Source organism: Strix uralensis, chromosome 5 (assembly GCF_047716275.1).
Source record: "Strix uralensis isolate ZFMK-TIS-50842 chromosome 5, bStrUra1, whole genome shotgun sequence".
Taxonomy (NCBI): domain Eukaryota; kingdom Metazoa; phylum Chordata; class Aves; order Strigiformes; family Strigidae; genus Strix; species Strix uralensis.
This window is the reverse complement of record NC_133976.1, coordinates 81,807,434-81,820,097: the sequence shown is the minus strand read 5'-3', so window position 1 is coordinate 81,820,097 and position 12,664 is coordinate 81,807,434. Positions and strand designations below refer to the sequence as shown.

General features: G+C 47.4%; 1 protein-coding gene across 1 annotated transcript; it reads left to right on the top strand.

The window, feature by feature from the left end:
* Positions 1-4,912: 4,912 nt before the first annotated feature.
* Positions 4,913-12,632, top strand: NECAP1 (NECAP endocytosis associated 1). The gene is made up of 8 exons (XM_074871968.1): positions 4,913-5,384; positions 6,592-6,692; positions 6,841-6,945; positions 7,345-7,426; positions 7,836-7,944; positions 8,027-8,213; positions 10,110-10,203; positions 10,324-12,632. Exons 1-8 carry the CDS (start codon positions 5,044-5,046, stop codon positions 10,370-10,372), a joined length of 1,068 nt encoding a protein of 355 aa, XP_074728069.1. The 5' UTR covers positions 4,913-5,043; the 3' UTR covers positions 10,373-12,632.
* The last annotated feature ends 32 nt before the right edge of the window (positions 12,633-12,664 follow it).

The window sequence follows — 12,664 nt, the reverse complement described above, 5'->3', positions numbered from 1 at the left end:
CAGGGCTGGGCTGTACTCCCAAAGATGGATGGGCTGTCAGCAGCCTACCAGGAAAATTCCTCTAGCTGCATCTTATCCTCAGCTATCCCCTTTCCTGGGGGACTCCTCAGACCCAGACAGGAAGTGTTGATACTCCTATTGGCTCTTGTTGGCCAAGGGATGTGCCACCTTTTCACCACCTTGTGACTAGCTCTAGTCAAACTCTCCTTTGCAAGAAGGTCCTTCTCCACCAGTTGGACAGCTGTGATCCTCACAGTTCAAACCTCTCCCCTGAAGCCAACCTTGACACAGCAATCACTTTGTCTTTAGTCTCACCCTGGACAAGGACGAGATGACGTGGTACCTCTCTGTATAGGTTTGCAGATCAAGGAACCTTTTAAACAGTTTGACTAGTGAAGCGTTTTGCACCTCAGCAAAAAGGGCCTAATGATGTAGACACTCAAAGGAGATGGTGCGAGGTGGAAAAAAAGGCATTTTTGTTGCTTTCATAAAAAGGTTACTTAGATCAGACCAGAGCTTTGACTTGCAGTTTTGACGGTAATCCCAAATTACCACACTGCATTCTTTTCTTCTCTTCTGGATCTCTCCCTTCCCCTCATGATAAACAGACTGAGTTAGCTTAGAAAGACTCTAATTCACAGCATCACAGAATAGTTGAAGTTGGACAACTGTCTGGAGACTCTAGCCCAACCCCACTGCTCAAAGCAGGGTCAGCTAGATTGTCCAGGACTGTGTCCAGTCGGATTTGAGTATCTCCTCAGAAGGAGACTCCACAAACTCTCTGGGCAACCTGCTCCAGTGTTCAACCACCCTCACAGTAAAAAACTGTTTTATTGTGTTCAGATGGAACTTCCCGTGTTTCAGTGTGTGCTCACTGCCTCTTGTCCTGTCACTAGGCTCCACTGAGAAGAGTCTGGCTCTATCTCCATTAAATACTCCCATCGGGTAGATGAGAAACTCCCTCTGAGCCTTCTCTTCTCCAGGCCCAACAGTTCCAGCTCCCTTAGCCTCTCTTTGCATGACAGATGTACCAGTCCCTTAATTACCCTCGTGGCTCTCCACAAGTTTCACTCCACTATGTCCATGTCTCTCTAGTACTGGGGAGCCCAGAACTGGACCCAGCATTCTAGATGTGGCCTCACCAGTGCTGAGGGGAAGGATCATCTCCCTTGACCTGCTGGCAACAGGCCTCCTAATCTAGCCCTGGCAGCCATTTCTTTGCTGCAAAGGCGCATTGCTGGTTTATGTTCGGCTTTTTGTCCACTAGGACCACAACATCATAATTTTCTGCCAAGCTGCTTTTGGTATTAGTGCCTGGGGTTGTTCCTCCCCAGGTGCAGGACTTCACACTTCTTGAACTTCATGAGGTTCCTGTCTGCCCAGTTCTCCAGCACGTCTGTCCAGGTTCCTCTGGATGGTAGCACAGACACCTGGTGCATAAGCCACTCCTACCAGTTTTGTATCATCTGCAAACTTGTTGAGGGTGTACAATCCTTCATCATCCAGATCCTTAACAAAGAGTTAAACAGTACTGGAACCAGTGTTAACCACAGCCGGACACCACCAGTGACTGGTCTCCAGCTGGATTTAGTTCCCCTGATCACCACCCTCTGAGCCCAGCAGTTCAGCTGCTCACTGAACTCCACCTCGCTGTCCACCTGTCTGGCCCATACTCCATCAGCTTGTCTCTGAGGATGTTCACATTGATGTTTATCTTGATGTACTGACTCAACTGGCCACCACGACAAGTTGGCTAAAATCTTAATGCAAGTTACCATTTATAGTGCCGTTTCAGGTTTGTTATTACAAAACTGCACCAGTCTATCAGTTATTAGTTACACCCATGTACAATTCTAAAAATGTGATCAGTATATTTATAAAAGCCTCCCTCATGCAAGAGTACCCAGGTTGTCTCCAAAACACTTTAGCAAGGACTAAGAATTCCACTTGTATTTCATATTTCTACTTCTTCTGCAGAGCTTTGCGTCCCCTCTCACACCTCCCATTTGTTTCTCTGCCCGCGGTGTGACTAGCTAGCTATGATCTTTCGCAGACCCCAAATGTTCCTTGTGCAGATGGCAAACCCATCTTCCTTAAAAAAACCTGTCCAGAACACTCCCCATAAACCTTAGCCATAACTAGCCCAGCTGTTTCTCTAGGAAGCATACTGCAGTGGTCTGCTGGCTGGTCTTTGCCATGCGCTTGTTTTCATCGTCACAACTGTGCACTCGGTTTCATAGGGACTCCCCAGGAACATCAAGTGTCTGCAGGGTTGCCCTGCACTGGTACTCCTCAGACTCTCCTCTTCAGAAAATCCACTGAATGACCCCAAGGCATTTTTGTGCATCGCTGAATAAGCTCAGCTCAGCACAAGCTTTGGACACCACGCAGGGAACACAGCTTGGCAAAACTGGTACATACATAGATCGTATATAATTAAAAAGTGGCTCTTCACAATAACAGGTTCTCAGTACTGGGTGAGTTTTTGGGTCAGATGTTTTGCCAGGGCATTTTCAATGAATGAAACACCATTTGAAATAGTATTTGGACTGTTTTGTAAAAATGTTCATTTTGGGATTAATCTTTAAGTTATATAATGAGTTGTTTTTTGAGACTGGTTCCCCCTGTTCCTTCTGTGCAGAGAAGGAAAATTCCAAATGTTGGGTCCATCCATTAAGTACATTCCTGGGAAATGCCTTATTTATTTTCTTAAATAAGCAAAGCAAAAGCCCAAATGATTCTTCTGCATGGTTTATTATGAAGCTACCTACAGATTGGCATGAACTGTGCATTTTTTCAGAGTAAACATTTAGTACTTTTAGAGACTCAGACACTGGCTACTGCATAGCAGTAAACTTCAACACTAGTCTTTACTGAAAAGTCACTATTTAAAAAAAATAGCAGTTTAAATGTTACTAGTCTTGTCATATTTGATAAATAAACTAGTATCTATACACTTATTTTGGACATATTTCTGTGAAATCACACTCCCAAAATTAACCTTTACATAGCAGGCACTTTCAACACTTCTACCTGTTACTTCCTGTAATGGTTTGTGCTGTGTTTTACCTTTGGTTTGCTGTTCTACCAAAGGCCTTCTGATCCCAGAACCACAGGCCACACAAAATTCCATTTTCACTTAAAACCCAAGCATTGGCCCAAGGCTGCAGAGAAGAAAACCATGCTGGGGAGAAGTGCCCAGGCTCACTGCCGAGGGCACGCAGGGATCCACACACCCCCCCCACCCCAGATATTCATGTGGCAGCACAAAACCCAGCCCTGTGTTTCAGCACGGTGTAAAAGAATGCCAGTGTTACATTGCTTGCCAGACTGCTGGAGTTAAGGCAAAAAGGATAATGAGAGGCAAACCTTTGAGAAAAACAGACCTGCTTAAAGAAAGCCTATGAAACAGTGCAGATTTACACTTTCCTAGGATACTAGCCAAGCAATCTGTAGTGTAAGTGCTTTGTGGGCCAGGGGTTTGGTGTGCATTTGTTAGCAATATTTTACAGACTTCCCTTCTATGGATTCATCTAATTGCTTTTTTAAAAGTTATTTATACTTTTGGTTACCCGTACCATCCCTGGAGCCATGAATCTAATTGTGCAATATAAAAAAGTGTAATTTTTGTTTTCAAACTTCTACCTGATCATTTCATTTGATACCTCCTAGTTCTTTTGCTATAAGAATTCATGTCATGTCCTCCATGTGTCTCTCATACTACCACTTAGATGTCTCTTCCCAAGGTGAAGCATTGCCGTCTACTCAGCTTGTCCACCAAAAGAAGCCATTTTCAGCCATGGCTGTCTAGTCATCATTTTCTACATAATTTCTGATTCTATAATTAAGATTGAGGACCACTACAGCATTCAGTATTCAAGAAGCAACTGAACACTTCTATTTACCTTTTGAATAGCATTGCACATTGACACGGTTTTTCACAGAACTTTCTGCAGTGACTGCTACGTTTGAATGGTAATAACTTATCTAGAGTACATTGCTCTGTATGTATAGTTATGGTTGCTTTTCCAGACTCAGTAATTCACAATTAGCAATATTAAATTTCACCTGGCTCTTTATTGTGCTGCCATTCAGTGTGCCACAATCCTCCTACAGTTCTTCTAGAAGGAGAGCATCTAAGACAAGAGCGTGGCAAAGAGCCAACTTTTATAAGGCATGTGAGGAAAGATGCAGAAGCAGCACCAGGACACCAGGAATACATCTCCCATTCAATTCCATTGAGACTTAACCAGCAGAGAACGTAACATCCTTCTGTCTTTTTCAAACAAGCATCTCTGGACCAAGAAAATACAAAGCACCGCCAATAACAGCTGAAGTGTTTTGTTTTTTAAAGGATTAAGCAGTGAATTAAATACGTTCTTGAAAAACGTATTTAAAATCAGACTATGAAAGCAATGGAGGATCCATATTCTCCCCACACAGAAATCTTCAATGAATGAAAACCAAGAAATAGCAGAAATCTTGAATGGAACTCCACAGTGTGCAAATAAAAAGGGCTACACAAGTAGGGTAAAATGCACAGTTCATGCCAATCTGCGGGTAGCCTCATAATAAGCCATGCAGAAGAATCTTTTGGGCTTTTGCTTTGCTTTTTGCTTATTTAAGGAAAAAAAAAAAAAAAGGCACTGTCCAGGAATGTACTTAACGGACAGACCCAACCTTTGGAACTTTCCTTCTGTGCACAGAAGGTTCAGGGGAAACCATCTCGGCGTGACACCGGCGCCTCCTGCTCGGTGCCACCGTGGTCTGGAGCCCGCGGCCGGCGCCTCCCCCGCCGCGCACCGGGCTGGCGGGAAGCGGCAGCTCAGGGCCTCCCCAGGCCCAGCGCCCCTCCTGCCCGCCGCTGTGCCCCGGCAGCTCCGGGCCTCCCCACCACCCAGGACGGGAACCTGGCCTCCGCCCGGCTCTGCCAGCTCCCGACATGGCTGTGCCCAGCTCCAGGATGGCGCCCGGCACCACTTCATCAGCCCAAACCAGAGATGGCCGCGCCAGGCACTCTGGGGGAAACTGCCAGGGCCCAAGATGGCGCCAGCCCCCGCTGCTGTGTCAGAACCGGCTCCGAGATGGCCACCTCCCCGCTCCCGCGCTTTGCTGCCAGGATCTAAGATGTCTTCTTCCACGCCTTCGACGTGGCTTGTTCCCTGCCCAGCCGCCCCCGCGCCCCTAGGCGGTGGCTGCCCTCATCAAAGATGGCGGTCGGAAGCGCTCCTGGTTCTTAGGGTCCCACCCCTCGCTCTCGCCGGGTTGTGGGGGTTCGCGGCCGAGATGGCGGCGGCTGAGCTGGAGTACGAGTCCGTTCTGTGTGTGAAGCCTGATGTCAACGTCTACCGCATCCCGCCACGCACTTCCAACCGCGGGTACAGGTGAGGGAGCGTGCGGCGCCCGGGATGGCCCTGGCCCGCGGCAGGGCAGCCAGGAGCTGGGCCCGGGAAGGGGCGTTCTCGCCCCGAGCGGGGCCTTGGGAAGCCATGGCCTGCGGCCGCAGGCGGGTCAGGCCTGTTCCCTGAGGCCTTTCACCCCACCGGCTGCAGCTCTGGGGGGTTGTACCGGCTCTCATACGTGGTCTGCGCCTAAAAGCGGGAGCCTTTGCTCCATGCTGGGGCTGCTCTGTTAATTGTGTGTGGGAGGTGAGGGCACCTGAGCAACCTGCGCTTCCCGGCAGAGCTGCCCACTGCTCCCAGTTTGCCCGGTTCCCTGGGATGTGAGCCTGATGTGGTGTAACGGCATGTTGAATTCGGCCTGTTGGCTCTTGCAGTAGCGGGGAGAAAGCCAGCAGGGGTTCAGCATGATTTTTAGGAAGAGGTTGGAGGACCAGGAGTTAGAAATGCTTTCCCTCTCTTTAGCTGAAACCAGTGGAGTGTCACTTTATAACCTGTGCCCACAGACTTGCAGGAGAAGGGGGTTTGTGCTCTGAAGTGCTGATGGGTGTTGGTGGTACTCGCTGAACTTAGTAAACTGTTCCTGCCCTGGATGTTGTGCGGGGCCACAGGATGTGTTTGTTTCCAGTTGTAAAATCCTGTAGGTTGGGGTTTTTCTCTCTTTTCTTTTTTTCCTTCACAGCGGTATGCAGCAAAGAGTTTGATGGGCTAGTCAGGATGGCTGTGTGTGATGTTTTACCTAGCGTAAGCTAGTTGCCTCTAGGTTCAGAGGTACTTGATACTGCAACAATAGGGTAGAATAATGGAGAGGCTTTTCAGCATGCTCTTAACTAATTTTTGAGGTCTGCCTGATGCTCACAAGTCACTTAGTTGCTTTGGGGTTTATTGTTCCAGGTGAGTTTCTGTGTTTCAGTCTCCCCTTTTCTGCACGCTTATACAGGTAAAAACAAGAGTTGATGTTCTCTGCTCTGTATCTATTTCTCTTTACCCAGAGGAAAGAGGTCACTCAGAGCTGTGTGTGTCCATTGGCAGCCACGGATAGGAGCTGAGACCTCATATATTGTTTGTGGAGAGAAATGGAATAAGGCAGCTGCAGGTGTTGAAGGTTTGGGAGCAGAGATTTTTGTTGAGATGGTCAGGCAGAAGTGGAGGTGTTGATGTACGGTCAGTGAACAGTTGCTTTTCTTTTCAGGGCCTCTGACTGGAAACTGGACCATCCGGACTGGACAGGGCGGCTTCGTGTCACCTCTAAAGGCAAAACTGCATACATAAAACTGGAGGATAAGGTTTCAGGTAAGGGAAAGGCTGTGGCTTGGCAAGGCTGTGACTGTGATTGCTGCTTATGAGCCGTGCTTCTAAGCCTGCTCACAGCTGTGCATGCAACCTTGGCCACACTTTAGTAAGAGGTTGTTCTCGTTAACACCCGATTCTCTGTCTTCAGGAGAACTCTTCGCCCAGGCTCCTATAGATCAATACCCTGGCATTGCAGTAGAGACTGTGGCAGATTCCAGCCGCTATTTTGTCATTCGAATTCAGGATGGAACTGGTGAGTTGAGGGATCATGTACGTGCCAAGTGCTAGGGGTGGAGGAGACTTAGCCTGATGCAGCTGGGTGCATGCTGGGTGGATTGAAAGGGTGTTGGGAGTGCCAAAAAGGCTGGATAGGGTGCCTGGAGGGGTAGGAAGGCAAGGTTAACAGAGGAGGATTCTCTACATTGCACAGAGTCCAGGGACTGGGAAGGAACATTCAGTTTATGAGAGTGCTGCATGGAAAGAAGGGTGCGTCCTGAAAGCTAGGAACAATGAGCTGCTGGTGTCCAGCTGCAAGTGTGTCTGAGGGAGGTAGCACATAGTGGTTTAGGAGAAGCAGAAGGATTTTGGAGTAAATGAACACAAGGGCCCATTTGCAGGGCACCTCCAATGACTCCTCCTGTCTCCTTGCTAGGACGAAGTGCTTTTATAGGCATTGGCTTCACGGATCGTGGTGATGCCTTTGACTTCAACGTCTCTTTGCAGGATCACTTCAAGTGAGTGGTGCTTTTCTGGAATGCTGTTTTTCCTCTGGCCTGTAGAACATGGCGGGTGGTGGTGCATGTTCGTTTAGCACAGGCTTCCTTGGGATGGTCATGAAACCCTACTCTGGCTCCATCAGGGATGCTTGAGTGTGCTGCCAACTGTCATGCAAGCTGAGAGTCCTGCAGGGTTAGATCTGTAAGTCTTAAACTTAGGTCCTGTGATGCTACAGGTGCAGTGTTAGACAGTCTCTTGGGTTTGTGGTGGTCCCAGCTTTTTGCTGTATTATGTTGGGAGTAGGGAGGTAGCTGGTTTGACAAGGCAAGGTAGTTCTCTGGAGGGATGGGGAGAGGAACCATGCATTTTTCTAAAACCCTGTTCCGTTTTGCCACAGGGCCTTATGTCTTCCTCTTTTCTTTTTAGGTGGGTGAAGCAGGAGACTGAGATCTCCAAGGAGTCCCAGGAAGCTGACACACGTCCCAAATTAGACTTAGGGTTTAAGGAAGGGCAGACCATCAAACTGAACATTGGGGTAAGCAGCCCAGTTTACCCTTCTTCTTTCTCTGCATACACCAAAGGAGACTCTTCCTCACTTATCTTTTCTTTTTATATAGAACATGACGACAAAGAAAGGAGGAGCAGCCAAGCCCCGTGTGCCTGGATCGGGGGGCCTAAGCCTGCTGCCACCCCCACCAGGAGGCAAAATTGCAGTCCCTCCTATACCTCCCCCTTCCTCCACAGCCATTGCCAACCATGTCACACCACCACCCGTGCTGAAATCCAGTAATGTGAGCAGTGCAGGTAAACATTAGTGCAGAGCAAACAGTCTGTCAGACACTTGCAGATGCGTGGAGAGGACTGAGGGGACTTCAGGGAACCAGTGTTCAGTGTAGTGCCAGCAGTCCCCTGTGAGACATGATGTGTCCTGAGGGCTTTGTTCTCTTTGACCTGAGGATCTCCATGCTTGTTTAATAATGCCTGCTTGTTCTCCTTGCAAGGAGGACAGTGTTGTAGCTCCTGTCCTTGCAAAACGAGAAACCAAGTGGCTTGGTCAAAACAATCTTGGCGGGGGTGGGTATGAAATTTAAATAGGTTTTTCTGAACATGTATGTGGTTTAGGTGCACTGGTGGTGCTGTGTAGGGTGTCCAGAAAAGTACTGCACAGTTACTTGCTTTCTGCAGAAAAAATACAGATAAACTTGTGGCTGTTGTTGAAAGATGCAGGAAAAGCACTTCTTGAGTGGCTTTGAATAGGGAGAGAGGAACCTTTAGTATGAGCAGCAGAAGGAGGTGCAAAGTATAGTGGGATTGTGGGTATAGTGGGTTGTTTTAAAAATGTATATTTTATATAATACATAAAAATATGTTGAACTTCATACACACATTATATATACACGTGTATGAAGTTCAACATGGCAAAGTTCAAGGTTCTGCACCTGTGGTGGGGTAATCACCTGTATCAGTGTACACAAGGGGATGAATGGATTATGAGCAGCCCTGCAGACAAGGATTTAGGGATACTGGTGGATGAGAAATTGGATATGAGCCAGCAACGTGTGCTCGCAGCCCAGAAAGCCAGCTGTGTCCTGGGCTGCATCAAGAGCAGTGTGGCCAGCAGGCCAGGGGAGGTGATTCTCCCCCTCTACTCCACTCTCGTGAGACCCCACCTGCAGTGCTGTGTCCAGCTCTGGGGTCCCCAGTACAAGAAAGACATGGACCTGCTCAAGTGGGGTCCAGCAGAAGCCATGAAGATGACCAGGGGGCTGGAGCACCTCCCCTGTGAGGACAGGCCAAGAGAGTTGGGGTTGTTCAGCCTGGAGAAGAGAAGGCTCCACGGAGACCTTATAGCAGCCTTCCAGTACTTAAAGGGTCTACAGGAAAGCTGGGGAGGGACTCTATCAGGGAGTGTAGGGATAGGACAAGAGATAACGGTTTTAAACTGAAAGAGGTGAGATTTAGATTAGATATAAGGAAGAAATTCTTTACTGTGAGTGTGTTGAGACACTGGCACAGGTTGCCCAGAGAAGCTGTGGCTGCCCCCTCCCTGGCAGTGTTCAAGGCCAGGTTGGACGGGGCTTTGAGCAACCTGGGCTAGTGGAAGGTGTCCCTGCCCATGGCAGGGGGTTGGAACTAGGTGATCTTTAAGGTCCCTTCCAACCCAAACCATGCTGTGATTCTATAACAGAGAGTCTGCTGCAGTCTTCTGGATGCTGTACTAAAAGTGTGACCATACAGAGGTGTCTGGAGAGCTGATGATACTCTTGTGAAGGCAGAGACTTTAGCAGTGCAGTACTCAGATCAGAGTGAGAAGAAACCACACAGAATTGTACTGTTAAGGTGATGCCTGTTTGGCAACTGCATGATTGCTGAGCTTGGGCTGAGTCTGAGTCTTATGTCTACTGGGAGAGGTAATATGTCACAAATCTGTCAGTTTTTATGCTAGGTGGAGACCGTATAGTTCTTGAAGACAGTGTACCCCTGCAGCATGCTCCATGCACATTCAGCAAAAGGAGCTGCTGTTATAACAAAATCCTTAAAAAGTCTGACTTCCTTCTTCTGGAGGAAGAGCTGAATCTCTTCAAAGATTCTCTGCCCCTGCATCCAGCAGTTTGTGTAAGGTGACAGTTTAAATGCCTGTGGGGTTTTCTTCTTGATTAGCTTGATTTTTTTTTTTTTTTTTTTTTCCTTCTGCCTTAGATATTCTATTAGACTTAGATGCTCCTCCATCTGCATCCAAGGCACCAGCATCAGCTACCACAGACCTCTGGGGAGACTTCAGCACTGCATCCAGGTAAGCTGTGGTGAAGGGAACTGCACACAAGAAGGCTGGTGTTCTGATGGGCACTGGAAGAGCCATAAGTTAAGAAGTCTTGCTAGATCTGCTCCTTTGTTTCTCCTTTCTTTATTTCAGTGCTGTTCCCAATCAGGCTCCTCAGCAGTCCAACTGGGTCCAGTTCTGAATGGTCAAAGCAGTGGAATGGGACAAACTGATGACCAAGAGGCTCTAGAGGCACCAAATGGGATCAGAGGGGACACAAACCTCTCTAGTCTTCAATCAAAAACAAATCGGGACAATCCTCATTTTTAAACCAGATCTTCACTTCAGTCAAAACTTACTATTTTTTATCCCACAGTGAAACCACTGAACCTAAAGACTCCTTGCAAGATGGGCAAGGAGGAGAGAGGTAGCCTCATCTCTTCCACCCACTTGGCCATTACATGGTACATCCTAGCTCTTTTTCCCTGTCTTTCCATACAGAGAAATCAAGAATCCTGAAGAAGGTGGGTACAGGGAAAGGCTGGGTAGGTGCCTCTGGGTTCCTTGTCCTTTAAATTTTCTCTGGTTAGACTGTTGCGTTTTGTGGCTGCTTTCAGTAGTGACTCAAGCCTGTAGCTTGGCCTGCAGTGCTGAGGACAGCTGCAGTTGGCTGCAGCTTGTAAACGGAAGCTGTAAGGAGACAGGTCTTGTCTCAACACAAAACCCTCCTTGATTAATTAACGTCTGTGGTGAGGAGTGAACCTCCCCATGCACGCACTACTCTTCCTCTCTTTGGTGCAATTCTTGATAGTGCTGGATGTTCCTGTGCTCTTGTGGGAGGAGTCATGCAAGTCCTTGAGTAGACCTGCTGCCACTGCGCTGTAGCTCTGGGTGGGCACCCCATCTTGAGGCTCCTTGTTTGGCTTGCAGGTTCACTGGAGGAACTTCTATCATTTTTCACTCCTTTCTCCTTCCCGCCCCATGCAAAGGCCTCATTTGTCATTGAGCTGTTTTAACTGGAAATAGCTTTAAAAAAACCAAACAAACTAACTTGTTTTTATAATTTGGTAGTTACTTGCACTAGATGACAACCAGGTAATCCCACCACTCAGCATTTCATGTTCCTGCATCACTATCCTGAGCCCTGGCCTTGTGTTGTGACTTGGCACTGTGTTACAAGTATTGCATATCCATACCACAGTAAGAACTATGGTGGGACAGTGGATTATTCTCTGGTGAAGGGACAGTCTCCTTCCTCTTTTCATCTCACACTTTGTGTGGGCAAGAAAATTACAGTAGGCCCAAACTTGAGAACTGTGGCAGTGAAATTCTCCCACCTGTGTTCCTTCTTGTGGCTTTTCTTCTAAGGCTGACTTTCTAGGGATGTGAGCTGGTTATTGTAACTTAGATTTTTTTTTTTTTAATTTTTAATGTGCCCCAAACCCCCTCTAATTCCTGTGTGGTTTAGGATGTTAGAGGTAAAAGGCCCTTACTCTCTGCTGTTCTCTTTGGGAGAGTTTCCTCAGGCCCTTTGATCTGGACACTAATCCATCTTCAGCAGCTATGGGTGTGATCTGGGGTGTAAGTCTGCTGATTACTCTGGGCAAAGCCCGTGGGCAGACTGTAAACCTCACAATGCTGGCTACCCTCTGTGCTAGCTGATAAGCCAAACCACTAACTGGCAAAGCGGGGGCTCAGTGGTTCTTCTACAGCTGTACCCGGTTACTAGAACACTATGGTTCTGGTGCTTCCTTGGAAGGCTTCTTCCTGTTTTGAACATTCAGCCGGCAGCAACACTTTTGTAACTGGGATGCACTCTGCTAGCACACCTGCTCAAGTAAATTTTTCCCTTTGGGCAAAGATTTCCTGGTGAGGCTTTTAAAAGGGAATAGTTAGCTGTATGCACCTTGTACTTGCAAAGGTCTCTTGTCCTTTCTGTCTTCTTATTACACTGAGGGCATTTTGGAGACAGAGTTTCACTTAGACCATCCTTCTGGGAAGCAAAATGCTTGAAAATAGCTCTAAAGCTGCTGCAGTTCCACTTGTGGAAGTGGGGACCAGACTGCTCTTGGATGTATTTTAAGTAGTCATTTAATCCTGATCCCCTGGCTCTCTTAGTGTTCCCCCTGCTGCCCCTTCCCCGCTGTCAGAGTCACTCCTGCAGTCTTGTTGTACTTAAACTCCCTGCCTCCTCTAACTTTGTGGGTGGCTATAATCTGCTAGCGAAGTCATGGACTCTGCTGGTTGGCTTTTTGTTATTTTTTTTTTTTTCTCAAATCATTGTGAGGTCCTGTCATTTCAACTATGTATCAGTTCCCCAAACCAAGGAAGTTCATGGCACCAATTAACAACTAACTAGGAGCCTCTTCTGTATTGTCTTAGTTAGTATTCTGGAGATAATATATTATGTATTTGAAAAGCTGAAGAAGCAAAAATTAAAGATATATGTATATAAAGCATAAGATGTACTGGTGCAAATGGTAATTAAACAAGT

Coding starts and splice junctions, on each gene's coding strand:
- NECAP1 (XM_074871968.1), top strand. CDS start 5,044: ATGGCGCCAGCCCCCGCTGCTGTGTCAGAACCGGCTCCGAGATGGCCA. Junction 8,214..10,109: donor CAGTAATGTGAGCAGTGCAG/GTAAACATTAGT, acceptor CTTCTGCCTTAG/ATATTCTATTAGACTTAGAT. Junction 10,204..10,323: donor GACTTCAGCACTGCATCCAG/GTAAGCTGTGGT, acceptor TCTTTATTTCAG/TGCTGTTCCCAATCAGGCTC.